This window comes from Uloborus diversus, chromosome 6, assembly GCF_026930045.1.
Source record: "Uloborus diversus isolate 005 chromosome 6, Udiv.v.3.1, whole genome shotgun sequence".
Taxonomy (NCBI): domain Eukaryota; kingdom Metazoa; phylum Arthropoda; class Arachnida; order Araneae; family Uloboridae; genus Uloborus; species Uloborus diversus.
Genome location: NC_072736.1, coordinates 50,670,702 through 50,696,171, shown reverse-complemented (window position 1 = coordinate 50,696,171; position 25,470 = coordinate 50,670,702). Strand labels below are relative to the sequence as shown.

The 25,470-nt window shown below is 33.1% G+C and overlaps 1 protein-coding gene across 1 annotated transcript; it reads left to right on the top strand.

The window, feature by feature from the left end:
• Positions 1-641: 641 nt before the first annotated feature.
• LOC129224752 (dynein regulatory complex subunit 3-like) lies at positions 642-23,522 on the top strand. Its single transcript, XM_054859301.1, has 7 exons — positions 642-769; positions 5,628-5,808; positions 9,068-9,184; positions 13,303-13,469; positions 21,493-21,639; positions 22,558-22,686; positions 23,517-23,522. The coding sequence occupies exons 2-7, from the start codon at positions 5,628-5,630 to the stop codon at positions 23,520-23,522; spliced, it is 747 nt and encodes a 248-aa protein (XP_054715276.1). The 5' UTR covers positions 642-769.
• Positions 23,523-25,470: the final 1,948 nt, after the last annotated feature.

Genomic DNA, 25,470 nt, shown 5'->3' with positions numbered 1-25,470 from the left:
GACCACAGAATACTTAATACGAATCCGATTGACTTTTTACACGCTTTTTCTTAAGACTATGGATCGAGCAAATGACAGGTATGGAAGCGTCTACATTTTACGCTACAACATGATCTTGATTCACTATTCAGACATTCGAGTGCCAAACAGAAGCGCAGCACAATGTAATCTTTCTCCCAGACCACAAGTATAGCATGAAAACAACAAAAACATAATTTTAATCCTGAATTTTTAAGGCGAACTTTTCCAGTACTTAGCATTGATATTCAAAATGTAAACTCACGGATCACGTGGTTTCTCCTAACCTCGAACCCAAATCGTGAATAGACCCCACTGGACGCTACCGGTCGTATTTGGTTGCGTTCGACGAGCTCGACCGAGAGCGACCGGTTAGTTAATCACGTGACAGCTAACGATCACTAGCTCCAATCAACTGCTTAGAATGGTAACCGCTGTGGTAACCGGTTGAACACAGAGCGCTTCGGTTAGTTACCAGTTACTTGCCGGTAAACCGGTGAGTTTTGTCGAACGCAACCCTTGTATCGTTGCGTATACTCTGCTTGTTATTAATATTAACTTCCACTTTGACTTTTAAAGTTTGTTTATTTTAAATCGAGCTCGTTCTTTTGTAATGTCGTTTTAGAAAACATTTTTCAAATTAGTACTATGTCTTTCACTTCCGTCATGAAACAAATGCGAAGGAACAATGATGAACTCTGTACAACTGTTTAATATTTTGCTCATTTGCAAGTTTTTTACTTTTTAAATCGTAATTCCTACTTTCTCTTCTCTCGGAATCTTCTCTCCTTCCCTAGCTAAAATGCATATTCACATTAAAAAGCTGATATGAAATACAAGTTTAAACTGAGCTTCAACAGTCTTATTTTTTGCGCTTCTGTACAAGATCACATTTCGTTTTATTTACATTAATTTAGATCCGATACCGAGTTGGATGACGGGATTGGATTTTTCATTGATCAATCTAACTTTTTACTCGATAGTCGTACATTAAGCAGCTGTTTTAGACAAATAGAGCTCCTCTGTCATTTTACAGAAAGAAGATGTTAAGACTTAAGATTATTGTACAAAATTTTTATGGTACAAGAAATTTCTACCCCTTGATGTAGTCATGACAAATTAATACCTTATTAACCAGGTTGGGTTTTTAACATCAAAAACCAGTTTTAAACCTGTCCAGGGCCGATCCTAGGGTGTCGGCCACCTGTGTGCAAAGACCTCATGTGCCGCCCCTGAAGAGCAATTTGAATGTTTTGACTAATACTTAACGCCCATATAAATCTTTCTTCAAATTTCTGTATCAAGTTCAAATTTAAAAAAAAAAAAAAACAGAAGAAGGATGAATGGGGGAAGGTTCGTCCCCAGAAAATATTCAAAATTGGCGTATAAAAAATTGATGTAATTAATCTTTGGTTGTGTTTGGTTGCAAGGACAAAAGAGTCGGGAACATTCAAGGTCCATGCAGAAATTTTCAATATTGACGTCAAAAATTGTAATTTTAGGAAATTTTTTGAGACTTGAGGGGAAAGTAATGTTGGAGTTCTTTCCTAAAATTCTTTCAAAATTGATGTCAAACTGCAGCTATTTTTTGTGACCTTAGTTTAAGAAGGATCAGTGCTCTTCCCGAAAATTTTCTGAAACGGTAGTTTTAAACACGCAAACAAAGATAACACAAATTTTGGGTTATCTTTATTGTTGTTGCTGGAGGGAGGGAGATTCAGTCGTCTCCTATCGAAAGTTTTCCAAAATATTAGTTTAAAACTCAGTTAGGCTGCCTTTGGTGACGGTAGAGGTCTGGCATCTTTCCTCCGGGAATTTATCGGTACTATTATTTCAAAAACACATTTTTGGCTAGATTTGGACACGATAGAGGAAATGGGAAAAATTCCGAACTGAAATATTTTTCAGAATTTAAATCAATTTTTAGCTATTTTTGTGAAGGAAGGGTATTGGGGCTATAAAAAGCACAATTCTGTACTATCTTTGGTGATGTTAAGGAAACCAGAAAGCTTCAGCAAATCTTTCTGAATATTTTTTGATATTAATATCTGAAAAATACAATTAAAGACTTTTCTCCGATTGATGGGGGATGCCGGATGCCCTAACGCTATGAAAATTTACATAAGTCATCCGGAATTTTTTAGACTTGGAAGTCCCAAAATCGTATTTTAGGCATTGTTTGATAACGATGGGACAAAGAGCGGTTGGGGGTTCAGTGTGCCCTCAAGAACTGTTTTTTGAAACATAAGTCAATTTCTGACTAGTTTAGGCAGAAAGGGTTTGGTGGCTTCACGGAATCGTCTAAAAATGAAATTTTGAGCTATAGTGATTACATTGGAGAAAAGGGGGATCCACGGTATTTCCCCCTAAGTTCTTTGAAATTGATGATTGAAAAACACAATTTTAGTTTGTTTTTGAATACGTTAAGTGAGAGGGGGTGGGATTGGTGGCCTCTCTACAGACTAATTCAGACTATCTTTGGTAGTAATCTTAGAGAATGGATTTCAAGGCCTTCTACCGCAAAAATTTCGAGAAAGAAATACGAAAAATACCATTGAGCAATTTTTGAGGACGTTAGGAAGGGCTGTTCCCAGAAAAGACATTTTGGATTTTGGAACCATCATTTTTAGGCTATGTTTGATTACATTAAAGTAGAAAGGGTTAATAAGAGACTTAATTGGATCCTTAAAATCGGTGATTCAACCAGCGAAATTTTTTCGAAATTGAAGTTGTAAAAACGCAGTTTGAAGCCTTCTTTTGTCTCGTCAAGGCATCCATTTGGATCTTCGTTTTGGAGCCGCACTTAAAATTTATAACCCAGGGCAAGAGTCCTGTCCTCCTACCTGATCTGAAACCGGGCAGTTCATTCGTGATTTTAATAAGAAAAAATTGCTGTAAAGGGGGAAATTAAAAATTTTAGTTCGTTGATTTTATATGTTTGACTCTGAAGGGAGTCACAATTTTCCATTCTCTCCAGTCTCCACGACTGATGAACACAGAATTTGCTGTTTGAAATACTTGCGAGTGTATCCTATCAGCCAGTGCTGTTACAAATTTTGCAACCAAATGAAGCATGTGTGTAAAGAGTTGATATTAATGGATAATGGAGCAGCACAATGTGCTCTATCATTCTATTTTTCTTAATATGCTATGCTGTTGGAAAATTGGCACTTACTTTGATAATTGAACACTTAAAATTCAGCATATTTATTTTAACTTATTATGTTATCTTGTGAGAAATTCTTGAGGAATTTTGCTTGATTAAAAGAACTATATGATGCGGCCTGCGTCCGCCCCTTGCTTTGGCCGCCCGTGTGTGGTGCACACCTGCTAGGATCGGCTCTGAACCTGTCGAAAATACAAATATAGTCGTTATTGTTATTTTTCATAACATATGAGATCACTCATCCTCAAACATGATTTCATCATAATTTATGTTTTTATCATTTAAGTAAAATAAAAATTAAATAAAAAAAATTATTAAAATGAAATTAATTTCTTAAAATTAATTTGTAAGTATGCCACAAAAATAATTATGACAAACATAAAGCTGAAATCCAGTTTTTAAATTGGTTCTGTTTAAAATTTTTAATAACTGACAATTAATTACAAGTAATTTTATCTACCTAAAAAGCTTTCTATAATTACTTATGTAATATCCTTTTTCTTTTGAGTAAAAGCAAAAATAAATCAATTAGCAGACAATGACTTATAAGTCAGCTAAATATTTTTAATGATTTTTTTCTTTTGTAAATCAAGAAGGGAAAAAATGTATCTTTTGTTGAAGAAAATGAATGTTTTCCATCAAAAGATGCGGGTCTTAAGACAGTTCATCTCCAGCAAAATTATATAGTTAGCTATGTAGTAAAAACTACTCTTACTCTTAACATAAAAAAAAAAGCTTTTTAAGCTGAATTTGCATCATATCCAGGAAATTAGTTCTCGGTTCAGAATGTATCTGCAACAAAATGTTTGGAAAGGTTTAAGAAAACCAATATTTCTGTCAAATTTGTACAACTCATTATGCGTTACATTCAAGCCCATGTTGTTCAGTATTTATTGAGAGAATTTTCTCTGGTTTTGGATTGATCCATTCTAAATTTAGAAATGAACTAAGTAAACAAAAGGCAGTAAAACTGGTGTTTTTCTACCGCATGCTCCAAGGGAAAAAATATTTAGAATGAGACTAAATAAAATAAGTCACAGTTTAATAAAGATATCTATTTTATTAAGTGTCTTTTAGTTCGAAATTATACTAGGTAAATGAGCAATCTTCTTACAGCGTTGGAAAATTAAAGGAATTAATAGTCATTAAGTTTAAGTTTAGCTATTTATAATTACTTTCTATTCTATAATAATTCTTTCATTTATTTCTGTGTTTTACTACAGTCGAGCTGCCTGTTGAATTAAAATTAGGATTGGGATTGTTTACTGCACATCATTTTAGAATTCTAAAACTCTAAAAATGTATTCTAGTGTCTGAAATTAAAAACTTTACAACTTTGATGAATTTTTTAATGTATTTTTGTAATCAAAATCAAATATAGGCAGGTTTTGGATAGAAAATTAAGTTTTTGTCAAAAAGGGGGTTTTGACATGACGGTAAAAACCGGATGAAACCTCGGACTGTCAAAAACTTGTCAACCCTGCTTATTAAGCATTTATAAATACATATGACTTGCAGGGGAGCCCCAAACTCAAAGTTTTTAAGGGGGCTATTGTTACAGAAAATTTCCAAAATTAAGGGCATTTTTTTAGAGGGCACAAGAACCGCCCACTGATTCACTTTTGCTCTCTGATTTCATTTGTGATCAATTTGCTTTGAAAGAGTGTACAGACTATTTTAGATTTACTTCTTTGTTTTGATATTCAACTTATGAAATAATTTGTACTCCATTAAAAAATTACTGCAAATTTGCTAATCTATTTGCCTCACTTTAATATTGTAGATACAAAACTGAAAAAATAAAATTTGCCTTCATATTTTGATTTCTTAAAATTAGCCTACTTCGTACGTTAGTGTAGTGATCATTCAAGAATTTCTTGTTTGTTTATGATTTTTTGTTGGTTTGTTATTGTAATTCAGAGATTGGAAAAAATAGAAAATTATAACTAATCCAAGAATGAAATTATTTGTAATTCAAAATATCTAAGCAAAAGGAATGAAAGGGCCATTTTAAAATTTGGAGATACTTAGTACAAATGGTAGGAGTCCTCTCGTCTGTTTTATGAAAAGAGGTGTTATTGATAATCCTGGTTGGTGCTTCAATACAGCATGATTTGGAAAAAAAATACTATGAAAGCCTACCTTGGATCTGAATCTTAAACGTGTTTCACTCGAAACTTTAAAACGCCTACTTACATCCCTTTGCTTCTCACTGCCTCATATGTTAAGAATGTTCATTGTTACTTTCTATAGGGTACATTTTTATGATGGCTCCATTTTTTTTTTAAACGATGATGCAGTGTTTTGTAATCAAGGTTTCTTCTACATGCTCTCTCTTTTTAATTTAAAAATCATTCATGTACAGATTTTCTTTTAAGTAATTTAAAGTGCTTAAATAACAGTGGTTGTGATGTACCTTATAATTTGATTTTCTCTTAAACAGATGGGAAATAGAATTAGTACAACACCTCAACCTATAATCATGACTTCAAGTTTTTTGAAAGAAAAAGTGATTCATGATATGGTGAAACTTAATAATCTAGATTCTTCTGAACTGAAGAAATTAGTTGGAGATGACAATATCTGTTGGGAACTGATTAACTTATTAGAACTTGAGCATCAAAGTAAGTTTTTGCAGTACATTAATGATAACAAACAAAAATGTTTCTACACTAAACTCCCGATTATCTGCAGGCAAATTGCCCACGACCTTTCAGACTTTCAAAAGAACATTCCGCCGATGATTAACTCATTGTAGATAAATGCACACATTTTTATTTACCAAGTGCAAAATCTATTTTTAGACATTCCTATTTCCTTCTCCCCTCTTCCTCCCCTTCAAATTACATCAAACATAGTTTGCTTTGTATGTGTGTAATCAGTTCGCAACAATGAGTAATCCTTTTTTAGCTTTAATATGCATTTTTTATGTATACACTGTTATCGTTTTAACTATATTTTAAGTGTAGGCAATTGTTATTATATTTTTTAACTAGTGCATACTGTTGCATTGTTTTTACCTAATTTGTTGGTTACCCACGAATTTGCTTATCCGTGGTTACCATGCCACCCTATTCCATGGATAATCAGGTATTTGCTGCACTTTCTTAATATTGCCAACATTCAAGTCCAAGAGTTCTTAGAACTGAAGAGGACAACCAAGAAATAAAACTATGTAGCCGCAGGAACGGTGGTCGTTTCTGGTGGTCGTTCCTCGTCATTCTAGCCATTTCATAAACATGTTTATTATTTTCTTTTTTTTAATGTACTTATATTTATAGTGCTTGCAGGTTCTATTACACTTTTTAAATTTGAGAGCAAATTTTTCCCATGTGTTTTAGCTGAAATCACAGTGGTGGATACAAGGGGAGGATCATGGGGGACCATGGGACTCCCCCTTCCATAAACGGTTAAGGGCAGTTCTCAAAAGGTGGGAGCAAACACAGACGTCAACTTTGAAGCTTCAACACCAAATAACTTTCATTTTGAGTTGAATTATAATACTGTATAGAGACAAGAATTGACATAAATTATGGCAAAAATGCTCTTCAAATGCCCTTAAAAAATATTTTCTTTGCTAAAAGGCACAATTTTGGACATACCAAAATGTTAACTGAGCAAATGTACCATTAAAAAAAATTTTTTTTAAATTATTTCCATAATTTTTCAAAAAAAAAAAATTAAAAGTATGATTCTTACACTGAATAATTTTTCGTTAATAATTTACACAAATAACAAAAGTAAAGACAGATTATTTACTTTGTAAACGATTTTAGAAAAAAGTAAGTTTGAAATTTGATCCCTGTCCAAAAGTTACGATCTTTACAATGCTAATATTTGAGAAAACCAAGTATATGATGTTTTAATTTTAAAGGTATTTATCAATCCTCAGAATCAATTTTTAATTGTTTAAAAGTGTTTTCATAAGCTTTTATGCAGTATCTTAGAAGAATAATTTTTCTTAAACATACATGTGAGATGTCCAAATGGCGTTACGATCTTGACGCCGATAATTCTGTCCCTTTATTCATAATTTTTGATGATCCACTGTCTTCTAACCTCAATAAAAAAGAGTATTATAATGTTATCTTCTTTAATCCATTGGTATTTTGCATAATTAATACGTTACATATTGAACAATACATAGATTACAGTGGAAACATGGCTGATTATGATTGTAACAAAAGCAGCCATTTTGTGCTAAAATTGCCAAGCAAACCTCTGTTGGCGACAACACAGTATACGAAAAACTAAAGGTTGCCGGTAGTTTATCGTCTGCTGCACCAGTTTTGGCGACTTTATCACCTGCGCTAGCATTTTTTTTTCCCGCTTTTATTACTTTAGGAATTTTTTTTTCTCTTCTTTCTTTTGGAAACACAATTTAACGATCTCTAAATAGACATATGAATTTCTTTTTTCAATAATTTTTTTTAGACATCCTTTCAATTCTTATGACATTAGAAAAATTATTAATTATTAAAACTGATGTCACTTTTTACATTCTTTCTTAAAGCATATTTTGTTTATTTTTCCTTTAAAAATGTATATGTCATATTTATTTGTCTCCATTTTTATTCCTTATTTGTCCCAATAAATCAAACTACGAGTTTGTATAGTTATTTCCATGAAGCTTTTTTTTTTACCTTTCATCAACTTCTTCAAAATCATTCCAAAACTTCATTATATGTCAAGAGCAGTATGTATAGCCATTCAAGTACTTCATTAATATCCTCTTTATTATTAAATTGCAAAATTCAAAAAGTACAGTAAATAAAATTTTCATTGGAAAAGTTAAAAATCAGATTAACAATTGCGAAAAATATTGAAACTTACATTATGATGATGTCCAAAATCCGTTACCTACAGGACAACAATGTCCAAAATGTGTTACCTACAGACTGCTGATTTAATTTGCTAATTAACAATTTTTGCAAATACCTGCTGTCTTTTCATGTTCGTATATTGTGTTCTAGGTATGCATACTATAGAATAAAAGCAAAATTGATGTCAAATTTGAAAATTTTTGAAGTTGCTCAAAGTTATCTTTTTGTCCCCACCTTTTGAGAACTGCCCTTAACAATTGTATCCATTCACATTGTGTTCAATCACTTTGGGCGTAAAATGTTAACAATTGCAGTAACTTTTCCATTCATTTTTTTTTTTTTTTGAAAGTGAATATTTGAACTATTCTGTCTATTCATTGTTTATGAAATTAATTTATAACATTTGTACCCTATTAAATGCCTTACTCCTGGCCGATTTGGAGCTTTTTATTGATCCCCAAGCAGTTTCAGAAAGTTTTCGTCATTCTTCAGCATGACCCACCCTAAAATGGTAGTCTGTATCCGCCCCTGGTATGAAATGCAATTTAAATTTAGTGTAATGTTTTAAGGCTGTGTTTTAGAAATTTGTGGCAAACACTTCCCCTGTTGTCATATTATTATGGAAATTTAATTTCAGATTTTGAAACAAAGAAAAGCAACCAGCATTCAGAGAAATATTATTTGAAATACATAAAAACTCTTAAATTTCAAGCCATGCTTAAATTATTTTCTTTACAAGGAATATATGTTAATTGCATCATTAAAAGTGAAATATTGTTTATACATGTTTTCATGCTCCACAAACCAGTGTCTGCAATCTTGCTCATTGGCTTCTGAGCTGTGTGTGCATCAGTTATTGAAAATTCTATTATTCAGCTCAATAATAGATTAATAAAAAAGCTCCTCTGTATTTTTTTTATTTAAAAAAGTAATTAAGGTATTTTAGAAGCAATAATGTTATTTTATAATGGCACACTGTTATTTCTCTTTTTTTGTTTTTTGCATTAAAATACGAATTATTTGTATTAATTCAGCTAAACATATTTCTGATATTTTATAGACCTTGTGAATATTTCTGATTTATGGAGATTTCCATGGCTGACTAAACTAGAGATGCAGAGTAATCTAATCGAAAAGATAGAAGGCTTAGAAACTTTGAAGCATCTGAAAGTTTTGGGTAAAATCTTTTTTTATTATGCATTTTGAAATCATAATTTTTGAGAGGAGATTAACAGCAATAAAATTTTAGGTCCTTAGCCATGGCAAAAAGGAGACGAATCGGCTACTCCTCACATAATCCTTCAACACTGTATGCAATTATGGAGCATTATTGTAAATAAATAATCACCCTCATGCAAGTAGATAAGCGATTTTAGCTGCATTTTTATGCATAAAATTTAAGCGAAACTCTCGTTAAAACTTCGACTTAAAAGGAGTGCATTCAAGATATATAGACTGTATTAAAAACACTGAATTACAGTTGGCTCTCTGTTTAACGACTTTCAAAGGACCACAAAAAATCGTCCTTAAGTAGAAAGCATCCTTAAATAGAATGCTTTTGACACTATAGTGGACCATCTGGGACCGTGAAAAGCCGTCTTTAAATAGAGAAAGTCGTTAAATAGAGCGTCGTTAATCAGAGAACCTACTGTATTTTGGGACTGAATGAAAACTTTGAGATCACAAGAAATGTTTGAGTTATAAAGCTTCGAGTTATCGAGAGTCAAATGTGCATATTTAAATGCTATGTTGTGGACTCTACAATTTCTATCAATTCAATTATGAGCAAAAAATTTGGATTTTGTTAGATATTGAGAACTTGAATAAGTTCTCCCTGTTTTATAACAGCTGGCATAGCTGAAGCTGATTGTGCAAGTGATTTGATAGTAACGCATCTATATGTAAGCACTATAAGAGAGCTGGAAGTGCAGTGTATGTTATTTCGCAGAAGTGCAAACAACTTCATTTTTCAGAGCTTAAATCTGTCAAATTATGTGCCAAAAAAAAAAAAAGAATATTTTCAGGGAATTTTACTGCATTGTTTCAATCAAGAAATATCTGCAGTTAAAGCTCACAGAATTCTTGTAGAGGCTTACGGCGATGATGCTCTGTCAGAAACAACCTGTAGACATTGGTCTAGATCTACGGTCAGCCACCTAAATTGACTGTAGATTTTATTTTCTATATTTGGTGAATACAAAGATCAACTAGTTTGGAAGGGGAGGTGAGGTATACAACACATGATTAAGTTGGCTGTGCTGACTACAAGTTGTAGGTTAACTCTTATCAAAACAGATTTTGATGCTTATTAAACAGTTGTGTTAAATTGCTAAAATAAGTTATGTGAACACCATTAACACACGTAAAAGTATTTTCAGATAACTATATTGCTTACTTTACAATTGATTAAATTATGACTAAAAATTTCAGAGAATATAAAAAATTTCAAACTTTTTAAAATAACTATTGAATTTGATGTTAAACCCGTAGCTGCAGAGTGAGAAGATAAAATAACCCACTCCGACGCCCTGCCTAAACTTAATTTTATTCCATAAAAAAAATGTTTTTACTGGTACTCTGACTGAAAGCAAAGCCCAAAACATTGCTGCAATCGACTGAAAATGGGCTCGAGATAGACCGGTCGATCGCAATCGACGGGCTGCCAACCACTGGTCTAGAAGCTTTAAAAATATTGATTTTAATCTTGATAAAAAATGCTCTAGCCCATCAAAAAAGTTTGAACACGGACAATTGGAAGTATTACTTCACAAGACTCATGTCAAACATTAGCTGAACTTGCAGAATCATTAGGAGTTGATCACACAACAGTTTCAAAATGTTTGAAAATAGAGGGAGGGAGAATGATTCAAAAGTATTTTTATTGCATTTATTTTAAAAACAGACCCCGAATTGTTCACCCATCTTAAGTTCTCACCTGCCAGATGTTGGATTAATCAGCACGTGAAGTAGAACAATTTTCTCTCTTGGCCTTGGCACTGACATTCTCTAATCACTTTTCATTAAATAATCCAAAGAGAACCGATTCAAATTTGGTTTATTTCAGTTGCAACCAATTCTATGTTGTTAAATAATTTTAATTAAGTAGCATTAATTATTATTCATGAAAATTTCACTCATTACCTGTTTGAACATTTTGAAGGACCTTATTAAATCTCTTACTGGTTTAGGAATATTCTCCATTATCTTTTTCCAGTAACAATCTAGCCTTTTTTGTTGGGTTTCTTACTATTCTTAATTTCTAATGAAACAGAGCACAAAATATTACAATGAAATGTTTTATTGTTAAATTAAGACTGAATAAAGGAGCTGAATGACACAGTTTGGGGACCCCTGAAATAAATGAACGAAACTGGTTTTTTCCATTCATCTAAATTTGCTGCAGTTCAAGTTGCAGCTTTTGATTCTGATTTAATCAAAAGACTAGAGAAATACACTCTGTCGCAAAAAAAATACATACACCTAGAAGAATTAGAGCCACAATCATGAATCTCGGCATAAATGCAGTTTGGTAGCCGATATGCAAATGATTAAAATTTCAGCGCCAATGAAACAAGGCTAAGCGCACTATGAGCATGTGAGTTGCACAGGTGGGAGAGTTTAAAAGCGTGAGTACTTGTGCTGTAGGGCTATTCAATCAAATCTGTTGACTTCGGTAGACTGTATTGTGACTTAAGATGCTTCTAAGACGTAATGGACAGCATTACGAACAGCTGACGGAGTTTGATAGGGCCCGTATAATAGGCCTCAGAGAAGCAGGTTGGTCAAACAGGAGTATTGACCGCCACCTCGGTCGGAGTGATATGGTAATTGCTTGGTGTAGGCAACAGTGGATCACGGAAGGGACAGTCTACTGTCGTGGAGGGTCAGGGCGTCCCAGAAACACAAATGAACAAGAGGATCACACAATCAGAAGAGCGGCCACGTCGGCACCGACAACGTCGCTAGCATCGATTTTACGCCACTGACCCCACATCACAGGCAGTGTCAACTGGATTTTTGCCGACTTCGGGCAGCTTGGAGTGTAACAGATTGTAGGCGTGTGATCTTCAGCGATGAATCCCGATTCAGTCTCAGTGCTGATGATCACCGTACACGTGTGTGGAGGCGCACCGGCCAGCGCTCCAATCCAGCATTTGTTGGTAAGCGGTATACAGCCATTTCACAAAGTGTGACAGCGTGGGGAGCGATTTGTTATGACACATGATCAACCTCTAGTTGTTCTTCAAGGCACTTTAACAGCTCGCAGATACGTGGACAGCATTTTAATGCTGATTATTCTACCCATGCTATCAAGTCGCCCAGGTGTCATTTATCAACAGAACAATGCTCGTCCACATACTGCGCGACTCTGTCAACATTGTGTTCAGGGATATGACGTACTCCCATGGCCTGCCATGTCACCAGACCTTTCGCCAATAAAGCATGTCTGTGACGTGCTGGGAAGGCAACTGCAACCATCCCGGGATATAGGGGAATTAACGACGCAGTTGCAAAGATTATGGCATGATCTTCCGTAGGAGGTCTTAAGTGACCCAATTGATTCGATGCCACGTCATGTTTCAGCTTGTATAGCTGCCTGAGGTGGTTTTACTACTTACTGATTTGTAACCTTTTGCATGCTGTAACTGCTTAATAAAATTATTTTTCATTCTGAATTTTTAATCATCTTCTTATCTCCTTATGCACTACATACCTGCCAAGTTTCATGAGTGTAGCTCAATTTCTTCTGTGTGCATATATTTTTATGCGACACAGTGTATTTTAAATTCAATTTTGTATCTTTAAACAAAATTTTTTTGTGAGTACAGAATTTTTTTTATCTTTGCATTAAATAAATAAACACTTCTCATGACCTTGTTTATATTGAGGTTTTGGATATATCATGCTTTTCTGTTATCTCCCGACAACAACAAAGGAGGAGTTGCTGCATAAATTTATGTTTTCATCTTCAATCTGCAACATGCTTCAAAACCCAATGTAATTTTTGAATCAAAAAATCCTCAGGCTAATTGGCTTTCAACATGAAGAGAAAAGATTTTGCTTATTTTTTATAAATTTCAAGAGTAAGTTTATATTAGATTATTTACCTTTTCCTCCCATACATTAAAAAATTCTCCGAAAAGGATTTTGATTTTGTTTCTAAAACATATCAATGATATTGCATTTTATGAATTGACTGTCACCGAAATTTATATTTAAACCAATATCTGTATTAAACTATATTATTTGAAATAATAATGTAATCCTGTTAAACAATAGTGTTATTTTTCTCAGATTTGTCTTTCAATTTTATCAAGCATATTGAAGGTTTAGAAAAGCTTTTCAGTCTTACTCATTTGAATTTGACCTCAAACAAGATTTCTGTCCTGGAAAATTTGCAGCAGCTTCATAGATTGGAAATGCTTTTAGTCAGACATAATAAAATAAGCTCGTTTAGTAGTGTAAGTACAATTCTGACATATATTTTTAAGAAGTTAATCAATAATTACTTTGTTCAAAAACTTAATTAGTTTTATAAGTTCACATTTCAAAGAAAGCTCTGATTCATCTATTGACACATATTTAACACTCAGATGTAGGAGAAATTTAGTGAAACGCTCCCATTAGAATAAGGAAAGCAGTCCCTACAAATCTTCATTGAAGTTACAATGCCTACAAATGTCAGAATTTAACAGGTTATAGATATAACATCAACTGTCCTGAAAAACTTTCTTTAGAATAAAGTACTTATGTGATCACCGCGACTGAAAAATGAAGCAACCATGGAGTCATTTTGAGAGGGTCAGACTGCATGTTGCCTCCAATGGTTTTGCATAGGATTAGGTAGCATTATTGGACTTTTTGTGTAAAATTGGGCTGATTTAATGGTCTAAGATCTGACTTACTGATCGAGTTTCCTCATAAGTTATATGTTAAAAGTTAGATAAAAATATTACAAACACGATGGTATAGGGTTTTCTAAGCAAAAGTATTCCAATCATAGGGTTGTTGGGATTTGAAGTTTTATAAGTAATTCTGCAGATTTTCTGCAGGTGTCTTCAAAATTTTCAGGAATCTGCAAATTTTCAGCAAACAATTTTCAAGTTTTAAATTAGAAGTACTAGAACTAAATTTTTCACAATTGACTCTTAAAACTCAATATTTTTGGAGGAAGAAGATTATGTGACAAAATTCTGCTAGAAATCTGCAGAGATTTTGCAGATTTCTGCAAAAAACTTTCTTTAGTTTGAAGATACCTGCCAAAACTGTGCGGTATCACTCAATTATTAAAATTTTAAATTGGGACAACCCTATGACTTAACCACTTTTGCTTAGATAACCATATACCATCATGTTTGTAATCTTTTAACCTACATTTTATATATGACATTTGAAGAAACTCGATGTCAACCTAAGTTTGATCTTGTACTATGAGTAGCATATCCCCTAGAATTACGGTGGTCTTTATATACCTAGAAATACACGGGTGTCATTTTGACCCACTGAGATGAAATCTGGGTAGTTCCCTACATAATGTTTTTTATTGTAAGAAATAGTTTAAAATAATCATACCTATGTAAATAAAACAAAGAATGTGTGTGTATATATGTGTGTATGTTCCTTGTACAAATCCAGTTTTCTTCGGATCTGGACGAAATTTGGCATAGAAGTACCTTAGCACCCGAGAAAGAACGTAGGGTGTTTTCAAATGCCAAAAAGGAACCGAACCATTTGAATTTAAATTTTAGGGCCCAAAAATGGCATTAAATGGCTCTGTCTATGCGAAATAATTATTCGATCAGTTCAATTTTAACACCATTCGATAGCCCGTGAAAAATACCCTTAAAGTTTGTTCACTTCCTTCAAATTAAAAAAAAAAAGCTGTAAAATCACCGGGAAAAAATAAAAAAGCACTTATAAGCCTAATGGAACTCTATTTTTATATCGGAAACTTGTTTGCGCAATCACATTTTGAATTAGCATTCAGAAAGTTGCCCCTTTTTTACTCAGCTGTGACTAAGTAAAATTTTATTTTTGTTTTGCAGTAAAAATTTCCCCATTTGATTATTATTTGGCGATTTATCTTCTTTTTTTAGGATTTTAGTTGTATTTATGGAGTGTTGCGTTTAATTTATTCGGGAATTTTTAATTGGCCATTACAGTAACACCTCGTTATATCACACTTTTCGGGGGACAAAGAAAAAGAGCGATATATCCAAAAGTGCGATATAATGGAGGTCATTAAAAGTAGTTATAAGTACAATACACAAGTATATCAGCATTTGTTCTTTTTGACATGATTTTCTAATGGTTTTGATGTAGTTCATGAATGTACTATCACACCTACTGAAATTTAAACAAGATTGAAATTCAAGTAAATTTTCACCATCAGAAAGTAAAAAGCATCAAATGGCAAATGAAGATCTTTCTGAGATACCGCAAGATAAGAGTGAGCATTACAGTACCCTCTTATTCCCAATAGACTTTCTAATCTGTTTGACTTGCTGTAGAAAGGATGTGAAAAGTAAAAGTAACCACATTGTTTACAGAAAACTCTTATCCCCGTCCAGATCATTCTTTTTTTCTTTGATGCAATTCCCGGTTTGTGCAACCAAGCACAAATCTTTTCTGTACTAAAAAAGGGGGTATGTTCACTTTTACATGGGCAAGTATGACACCTGTTTGATGTCTCTCGCTCATTGTGAATGCAATGTATCAATACAAAAGAAGATGTCAAATAGTTTACAGACTAGCTTAAACTAAAATATACTGCCCAAGTATGTACATTTGGATGATACGAATTGCTGCTGCTTTTCCAGCAAATTCAGAAGAATAGCTTCCTTTTTTTGTTCATTGACAAAATAAAGAAGGAAGAGACCTCTGAGCAATGCCATATGTTTTCAAAATGGTTTCAAACTTAAAACAAAGTTTTTTTTCCCTTATTTTAGGCTTTAATATTTGGGGAGATGGAAGAAAAGAGCGATATATCCGAATGAGCGATATAGCAAGACGCGATATAACGAGGGGCTACTGTATCTTTAAGAATGATTATTTTGAGGGGAAATTTGCGGTATTTTTTTTTCTCTAATTGAAGCCCGATTGTTGAACATGCTTCACTTGACATAACTCTTATTTTCGAGGTAGACTGTACAAAGCCGGGCAATGCAGCTAGTTTATAATAAATGTGGGTACTAACTGACAAGCCCTATCCAACTACATGACAAGAGATTGCAGTGGCGCTGAAAGCGTCTACGTTGTAGCGAGAGTATCACCACATTGTGCCGGAAAGTGTAGAGAGTGGGATTGACTGCGGTTAAGAGAGGGGACCAGTGTGGTTCGCGCCCTTTGAAAGACTTGACTACAGGTCGAGCACCGCTTCAAGTACCAGTGTTGGAAGGTACCTTGGTACCATGTGCCAGATTGGGACCGGATGCCGTGGTATCCAGTAGTTACAGGACATTCATATTCGCGTGTAAATATATCATCATCCTTGTTTAAGAACCATTTGTAGATAAGCACCAAATAAATAATTACTCTGTTAACTTGGAAGTCTATGTGTCCCCCCACATAAATACAGTTTATTTAAAGCTGGTGTTATACTGTTGTTGAACTATTTAAAAAAAAGTTTAAAATGCCCTTAAAATCGCCAGAGCTGTTTCAGTTGCATAAAGTTGCATTTCAGAAACAATTTGCTAATACTCCGTTTTATGTACAAAAACCTTTCAAGGTCTTGCAGTGATACGTTCCAAGCGGTATTTTTGAGTTTTTGCTCTGTTTCAGCATCAGTAAATGTATTTGCATTTCTTTTTTTCTTAAAATGGTCAAAATGAGGCCTGCTTACACTTCGAGGTATAACCCTTTAGTTTTATTTTCAAAAAAATTCAATTTTGTTGAAAACTAAATTATTAAACAGCACAATGATTTAAGAAAAGTCAAGGGAGGATTTTTTTATGAAGATACAAAGGAGCAGTTAGCAGAAAAAGTTTGCTTGTGGTCAGAAGGATAACTTCTGTAATTCTAATGTTAAATATCATACTTCCATAAGACTGAAAGCATTTAAATTTGATTGACTGCTAAATATCATGAACAAAGTTTGAATATTTCTCCAGGCTTTCAAAACTTCTAAATATGTGTAAAACAATTAATAAAATGTACATAAATCTGTTTTCGTCAGAAGGTTTACCCAGTTTTCTAAAATATAACAGCATAATTTAAAATATAAGAGCTCCTAAAGTAATAGGGTCTGGTGGGGTAAAGTGGTCATAAAATCGTAGGTTTTCAACTTAGGTGGATAATAAATACAAAAAATTCTTTAAATACTTCAACTTTTTTTGTTATTATTTTACATTGCATTATTAAAGAACACGTACATTGAATTTCAGGAAAAAAAATATTGATTTAAGTAGTTTTATAACATTTTCATTTCCCTTTGTATTTATGACCACTTTACCCCATGGGGTGGGGGAAAATGGTCATAGCATGGGGTAAAGTGGTCATAGTTAAAAACAGCTACAAAACTGTTACAAATAACCCTATTATTTGTATATTTTGGTTATTTTTACAGTTACAAGTATATGTACGAGTATATACGTGTCGTTTAAACAAGAGTAAACATGTTCATATATGAATAAATACATGTATACATCAGATACATGCATGCATGTGCCTACTCAAGTATATTCGTGTATACACGAGCGTATAAGCATGTATACGTGATTGCCTACAGGAGTGTATACGTGTCTACACGAGTATATACGAGTCACGTGTATATGCGAGTATATACGCGCAAAACGAACATCATTTGCGTGTTTGCACATGTATCTCGAGTATATATGTGCATATCTGAGTTTCTGAGTATATACGTGTATAGTCGACGTATGTACGTATATACAGTCGACGCTCATTATAACGACCACACATTATAAAGACCGTCCCATTATAACGACCAGTGGTAGAAGTCCCAACTTTGTTCCTATAAACTCTATGTTAATTTGCTTTCGTTATAACGACCGTTCTGTATCGTCTAATCCAATACAGCGACCGAATCAGCGGACGCTATTTCTTGTGTTCTTTCCAATAAAACAAATTTGTAGCTTAAAATGACATTGATTATTGTTTACGGACATCTGCCTGAAGTTTTCAATGTCAAATCCAACTTTAAGGGGGGGGGGGAGATTACCATTCACCACAGCTAGCACTGAAAAAATAATGGGAGGAAAAATCGAGAAAATTCTAGATTCATAAGAAAAGGAAGTTGACTGATGTATTGGTAGTTTGGTGTTTGAATCTAGTATTTTTAAAAATTTGTGGTTCTCGAGGGACTTTTAAATGTTTCTTTGGAAAGCAAGAGAAACACAATTTATCACCTATATCTGAAACAGAAAATAATGTTTTGCAAAAATCACGTCTGCTAAAAAGGCAGACCTCTGTTTCTGGTTTTATCTTCAGGAATTGTTGTGGTAGTAGTAGTAGTAGCAGATCTGAAAGTGTGTAACATTTTCCTCCCTATATTTTCTACTTTAAAACTTGTTTAATATTCTGTCATAATATTTTGCACACTACTTTTCTAAAAATTCCTATGATAAAAAACATTTGGGCATTTACTTGGGCATGCATGATGATGGTGTACATTTTTTAAATTTATACCTCTTATAACGACCACTCGTTATAAAGACCTTTTTCTCTGGGACGGAGATGGTCGTTATATCGAGCGTCGACTGTATAAGTGTACATAGATACACTACTGGCCATTAAAATTGCTACCCCAAGAAGAAATTGCCAGTATGAAGCTAAATTTTACATACGTGATAATAAAATTGACATTAGAAAGTGATTACAAAATTTAAGCAAATTGATCATTTATGATTGGAAAAATCTCGAATAAATGGAGGTTTAAGTCCCCTGTTAAGCCACCCGTGAATGTACGATGTACTTGAAGCGAAACAATCGGGCATTGAGACATAAGAGTCTCCTACGATATCCTGCGTCATCTCGTACCATAGTTGCTGTAAACGTGCCACTCATTCGATCAAACTCATACGTGTTAGCACTCACGACGGGGCTCCCAGGAACCATTTTTTAACATGACAATGCTCGGTCAAACACAGCAAGGGTGTAAAGGGATTTCCTCTTCCGCATTATCACTTTCTCTGGTCTGCGTAATGCTCTGGTCTGCGATTTGTGACTTGTCACAAATTGAGCATATCTGGGATCACTTGAGACGGTAAATTGGACAGCCAGTAAATTTGATCAAATTAGTGGCGCGTTTACAGCAACTGTGGTACTAGAAGATGTAAGACATCGTACGAAACTGCTGTACCTCAATGCTCGACCGTATCGGTTCTTAAATTCCAACTAGAGGTGGCGCAACAGGGTACTTAAACCTCCATTCATGTGAGATTTTTCCAGTAATAAATGATCATTTTGCTTTCATTTTGTAATCGTTTTCTAGTGTCAATGTTGCCATCACGTGTGCAAAATTTTGTTTCATTCAGATTATTCCTTCTTGGTGTAGCAATTTTAACGGCGAGTAGTGTACTTACATACATATACGGGTATACACGAGTTAATTCGTGGATATATCCAGTGCATGTTTGGTACGTGCCTACTCACATATATATATATATGTGGAAGCAAGAATATATAAGTATGCTTACGTGTAAACACGATTATATATTTGTTAGACGTATATACGTATATTTACGTGTAAACATCAGTACATGTATCCACGTATATCTATGAGTATATCCGCTAATATACATGTATGCTTACATAGTGAATCCAAGATCTTGGGCAAAATCTAAGTGGTGTGAAAGGGGAGGATAAGAAGCAAAGAATCGTAAGGAACTTATGGTCGTTGACGCGCTACATGCACACAAAGCCAGAAATCAATGGAATGAAAACAGGTCACAAATTTGTTATACAAAGATGATTTTACCCGACATTTTAGTTCTTAAGAAATATTTAGACAGTTGTTAAAAAGTAAGGCCTGTAGTAGTTCTAATACACGCATCGCAACAAAGGTGCAGCGACTGATGAAAGTTTTTCAAGGGTCTCGTAATTGCAACAGAGTGATTACGACGCATGTATTATAGATGCCGGCCGCAAGTTTCATCAATGACTTTAAAACTTTAAGTCGTTGTGTAAAATTGTCTTTTTTGTAATAAATTTGTGACCTGTTTTTCATTCATTAGTTTCTGGCTTTGCGTGCATGTAGCGCGTCAGCGTTGAGTTTGTGGCCATATGTTTCTTATGATTCTTGCTTCTTATCCTCCTCTCTAACACCTTTTAAAAATTTGCCCAAGAGTTTAAAATCCCCTGCATGCATGTATATCATATGCTAGTATGTAAGTGTCAGCTCGAGTATGTACGTGTATATACGTCGTGTCTACTTGAGTATATAAGTGTTCGTATATGTACGAGTATAAGCGGGTATATACGTGTATAGTCGAATGTATATCTGTATAGATAAAAAATACTACGAGATACCCAAATACGTGTTTATTGGTGCATTTATGTGAATACGTATATATACGTGCCTACACGAGTATATGCGTATGCATGCGCATATACTCATATATTTAACCTTGTTTACTGTAAAAACAATACATATTAAGTGAAATTAATATTTAATTGATACCTGCCTTATACTTAAAGATTAAGTGATTTTAAAAGAACAATATTCGTTATGCCTAATATTATGACCACTTTACCCCATCTTACTAAAATTGTTCTAAAAAATTATTCAAAAGAGATTCAGCTAACTGCTAATGAGTATGAGTTCTTGAGGCATGTAGGAAGCTTCCTGTGCAGTCAATCTGTTCATAATTCTAACAAACAAAATTTCCCAAGGAAGTTAAAAAAGGTGTTTATATTTTTAAAAAATTCATAATCACTCAAAATCTTTTTTCTTACCAAATAAAATTTTGCCAGTTGTAAAATTTTGTATTCAAAATGTAGTTTCTAACTGCACTACTCTAAAATAAAATTTTCACATTCATTCGAACATTTATTTTTAAGGTATAGCCATTTATTTGAATTATGACCACTTTACCCCATTGACCACTTTCCCCCACCAGACCCTACATTTTATACATGTCCATATCGTTCACAGGCATATTTTTATACGAAGTATTTTTCCCGCTCTCCCCACCCCCAGTTTTGAAAAATCAATGTATATCTTGAAAATATGGGTGCACTTTTTGATGTTTTTTGCTATAACATGCATTGAGTATGTACCCTTCACCCTAGAAAACTTTGAAATCACAAGATTTGTTTCATTTTCCCAATAAAGTTGTTTTGAACTATTATGCTATTCAGTATAACATGAGAAATTATTTTGATAACTTAATAACATATAAGTTATAAAATGTAAAATCAAATCACTGAAAGAACAGACTTTATTTTTACTTTAACAAATTTAAAAACTTTTTTGACTGATTTTTTAAAAAGTTATTTTAAAATTGTTAAAAATGTTTCTTTCAGGTGTTACATCTCTCACAGTTGCTGAATTTATATTCATTTGGAATAGAAGGAAATCTTCTGATGAATGAAGATAATTCACACTTACGAGTCCTTTCCATCTTGCCACAACTCAAAATACTGGATTTTAAAGCTGTTACAAAGAAAAATGTAACATATAGTTTTATGCAAGCCAAAAAAATATATAATTATGCCTGAATGGACTTTATGTATTTATTTATTTATTTATTTATTTGGAAAAGTAGTATCGGAACAGCTTTCTGACATCAATACAATTAGAGGATTGTTTGGGATTAACAAAAAGTAAGAATGGGAGAATTGAACATTCAGGTGGCAAAGCATTGTTGTCTTTTTTCAAAAAGTTAAAAAAAAAAAAAAACAGCACCTGGCTTTTATTTGAATTTTGATGTCTTGAATTCAAATAAAGTTTTTTGCAATCTCGAATTGCAATGGACCTTAGTCGTTGGATTTCTTGTTTCTACAAATGGAATGGATTGAAAATGAAGGAGAAATCCCCCTCCCCTCATATTATGACTGGTAATTTTCTAGATTAGGCAATACAAGGCTTATCCATAAAATTAAAAAAAAAAGGTAATTGGAATGAGATTATGGGGACCTAAATCCTAAAAACCAGCCATATCTTTAGGATAAATATATGATTGGTTTTTCATGTCAATCTTGAATGATGGGAATTAGTAATCTGAAAATTTTGTATTTAGATGAAATTTTACTATTTAAGTTCATCTTCATAGGTGTTTTTCCTGAAAAAACCAACTTTGTAATTGAGCAAAGTATTACCAATGTAATATATTTTAAAAATCTTCAACTGAGGTCCATTCAAATATTTTTTAGTCCCCCCCCCCCAGTTATAAAAAAAAAAAAACATTTTTAAATTGTGTTTTAGTCAGCCTCCCCACTTGATGTTTACTACATAAATACAATTTACATAAAATCATAACACAATCTCTATTAAACATGTTCAGCATTTCGTTATTTTACTCTGAATGTGCATCATTAATTGCAATGAAAGTTTCTTTCTGATTATTTGTCTTGATATTTATATTGTAGCTTGAAGAAGCATTTGAAAAATTTCCAATAGCAATAAAGAAACATAATCTAAGTGATTTCACTTCTGCTTTGAATCCTAAATGTGAAAGCAAGATTCCGATACTTTGTGAAGTTAAAGTGTACCCAGAAGTAAGGATCCAGATATTTTGTTTACAACTGTGTTGCAAAGTGATACATTAAGATATTGTTATTGATTATTTACTTATTTTTTTGCTGCCTTTAGTGTGTAGTTTCCATCTTCTGTAGTATTAAATTTATTAGGCTGCACATTGTCAGGCCAAAATTTATTATTTTCCTTTTAAAATGTTATAATAATATTTCATAGGTTCCCCCCCCCCCTCCGTTTTTTAAAATATCAACACTTGTTTATGCTATGCTAATCTTCTTGCCTACTACCCAGAAGTTTTTTCTTTTTGCTTCATACGTTATGCATTCTACTGAAGAGTTAAAGGAAGCTATTTTACAGGATTCGAAAAAATCCTTGGAAATGCTTTATTTTAGTGAATAGTTACAATGGGCCCTTTTAAGTGCTTAATTTTGAACAAGAACTCTTAATTATTTTAACAAGGTGCTTTGTTTTTGGCTTGTTTAAGAAAGTCCTTAAAAGAAGAAACTGTTTTCTCCTCTTTTTTTCTCAGTTATATTTTTCTCCCTTTAATTTCAAAGCAGAAATAAAATAACATGAGGTACAAGAACACCTGTGTCAGGCACAGGTGTGTGTAATGTTGCCGATAACGTCTGCCCGTGTCAGACACAGACAAATGCCTTAAGTGGTTAAAGAAGTCTGGCTCAATCTTTCTCATTAAGTGCAATAAAGAGACTAGTGGAAATTTACCCCCAAGAGTTCTTCGCAAGTACTCAGATTGCTACAAAGAGAATGGTTCAACATTTTCTATGATTATGCTCGTGTGATTTAACTTCAACTGAAATGACTCAATTTTTTAAACCTTTGGTTGCAGGTCTAGTTATTTAGGTAGCTACCATAAAACCCCGCATTAGCTGGCATGCTGCAAAAGTATGAGGTTGACCAGCATGCCTGGAAATTCAAATTTTCTGTCATGCCGGATTGTTAATTTGAGGTTCATTTCGCAATGAAAAATGAAGTAAATTCCCCCAATTTATTCCTATTTAAAACCAAACCATGTAAACCAAACCAAAAAGTAAATAAGAAATTCAAATTGTTAGCAAATGGAGAACAAGTTCACTAAATCCGGCATTTTTTGATTTACATCATATTCTACAATTGCATAATAGGTATAATTTAACTGAGAAAAATGTGCAGTGTGATCTTTCAATTCAAAGAAGGACACTTACACACTTACACGGATGCATATTAAATTGACTTTCGAGGAATATCATTCTTGATGCATGATTGTTGCAATGAAAAAGAGTTGTTTCACATGCAAAAAGAGAAGAAGGCGAAGCAGGAGGAATAATTTTTACCTTTTTCTAAGACAGAAAAAATTTGTTTGTTTAGTCAAAGAAAAAAAAGATCAACAAGAGGTACAGTTAATGTGTGCTTGTTATTATTGTAGGTTTTTTGTTAGATTTAGTTATGTGCCAGTAAACCGTTGAGATTCATTTATAACTTTTTTAAGGAATTATTTTAAATTATTTTATTTTAAATTGAATAAATATATTAATTTCTTTATGTACTTGCAAAATATTTTAGTTTTAGCATTAGAAATATTTGTTTCATATTTGTTTTTTTTTAATAAAATTATATTTAAGATAAATTTAACTTTTATAATCAAAATAAAAATAGTATTGTTAATTAATGTTCAAACAAAATTAAACCATTTATTAATATTTATAAAACTATTTATAGAATTCACTTTAATTTTTAGTTTAAAAACATATCCTTATTGCATTAAGTTTTATAAATCTTCGTATCCTCATTTTTCCTGGTGTGCTAGAAAGGACCCTGGTAATAACTACTGAAAATCTGGTTAACCCCGAATTTTTCGGCATTCTGGCAAATGCAGCGTAACACGTTGGGAGATTTGGTTCTTTGGCCCACACTGAAAAGTTTGTTATATTTAGCTAAACTGGCCTGCCTTCTGATATAATAAGCATGTGATCCTGATTTTAATATTTTTTTGGCTGATGGTATCAAGTCTCTAATTGTTACCTTTTATGGTTGCATGTTTTCATTAAAAGAAATAAATTATCAGTTTACTGTGAAACATGACTGAAACTCCTAACAGATGCTAATTAAAATAATTATTTCAGGATGCTCTTGTTGATGGACTTATCAATGACAGTGGATTTGCAAGTATTATTCAAAGTGACAGAAATTTTGCTTATCTTCATTCTTTTCCCCCTGTATGGAAAATTGCTGAAAAATATCCTTTTTAATATGCATGTGTTAATAAGAAACCAGTTCCCATTTTGCTTCAAATTTATATCTTGGGTTAGAAATTCTTAATGAATATATACTTGTTTATATGAAGTTGCATGCAATACTTTACAACCGTATTTCCTGTCTTATCTGTTAAATAGTGCTTCTCCTGCAAAAGTTTTTAGTTATACATGTTTTTATTGTTATTTATTTATTTATTTATTTTTGTCCGATGTGGCTGAAGATGTCTGATAGGATGCTTTCATTCTTATATCCCCCATTTGTTCATGAAAAATTTTGCTTTTTATAACGCGAAAATGTTGACTACAATTTGTCTCAATCTCTTGCCATCTGCTTTTTGTTTGAGAATAAAAAGTTTGATGTTTTAAAATATTCTTAAGTAAGTTCATGCAGTGCCTGACTGGCAATGCCTTAGGCATAGAGCCAAGGACTATCCACTAAGCCCCCCCCCCCTACAGTTATTGTGTATCATTAAAAAATGAAACTAAATTCTTTCAATGTACTTTATCTAGTACTTCAAACTTTTAAGTACATTTAAAAGGGTGTTTTTT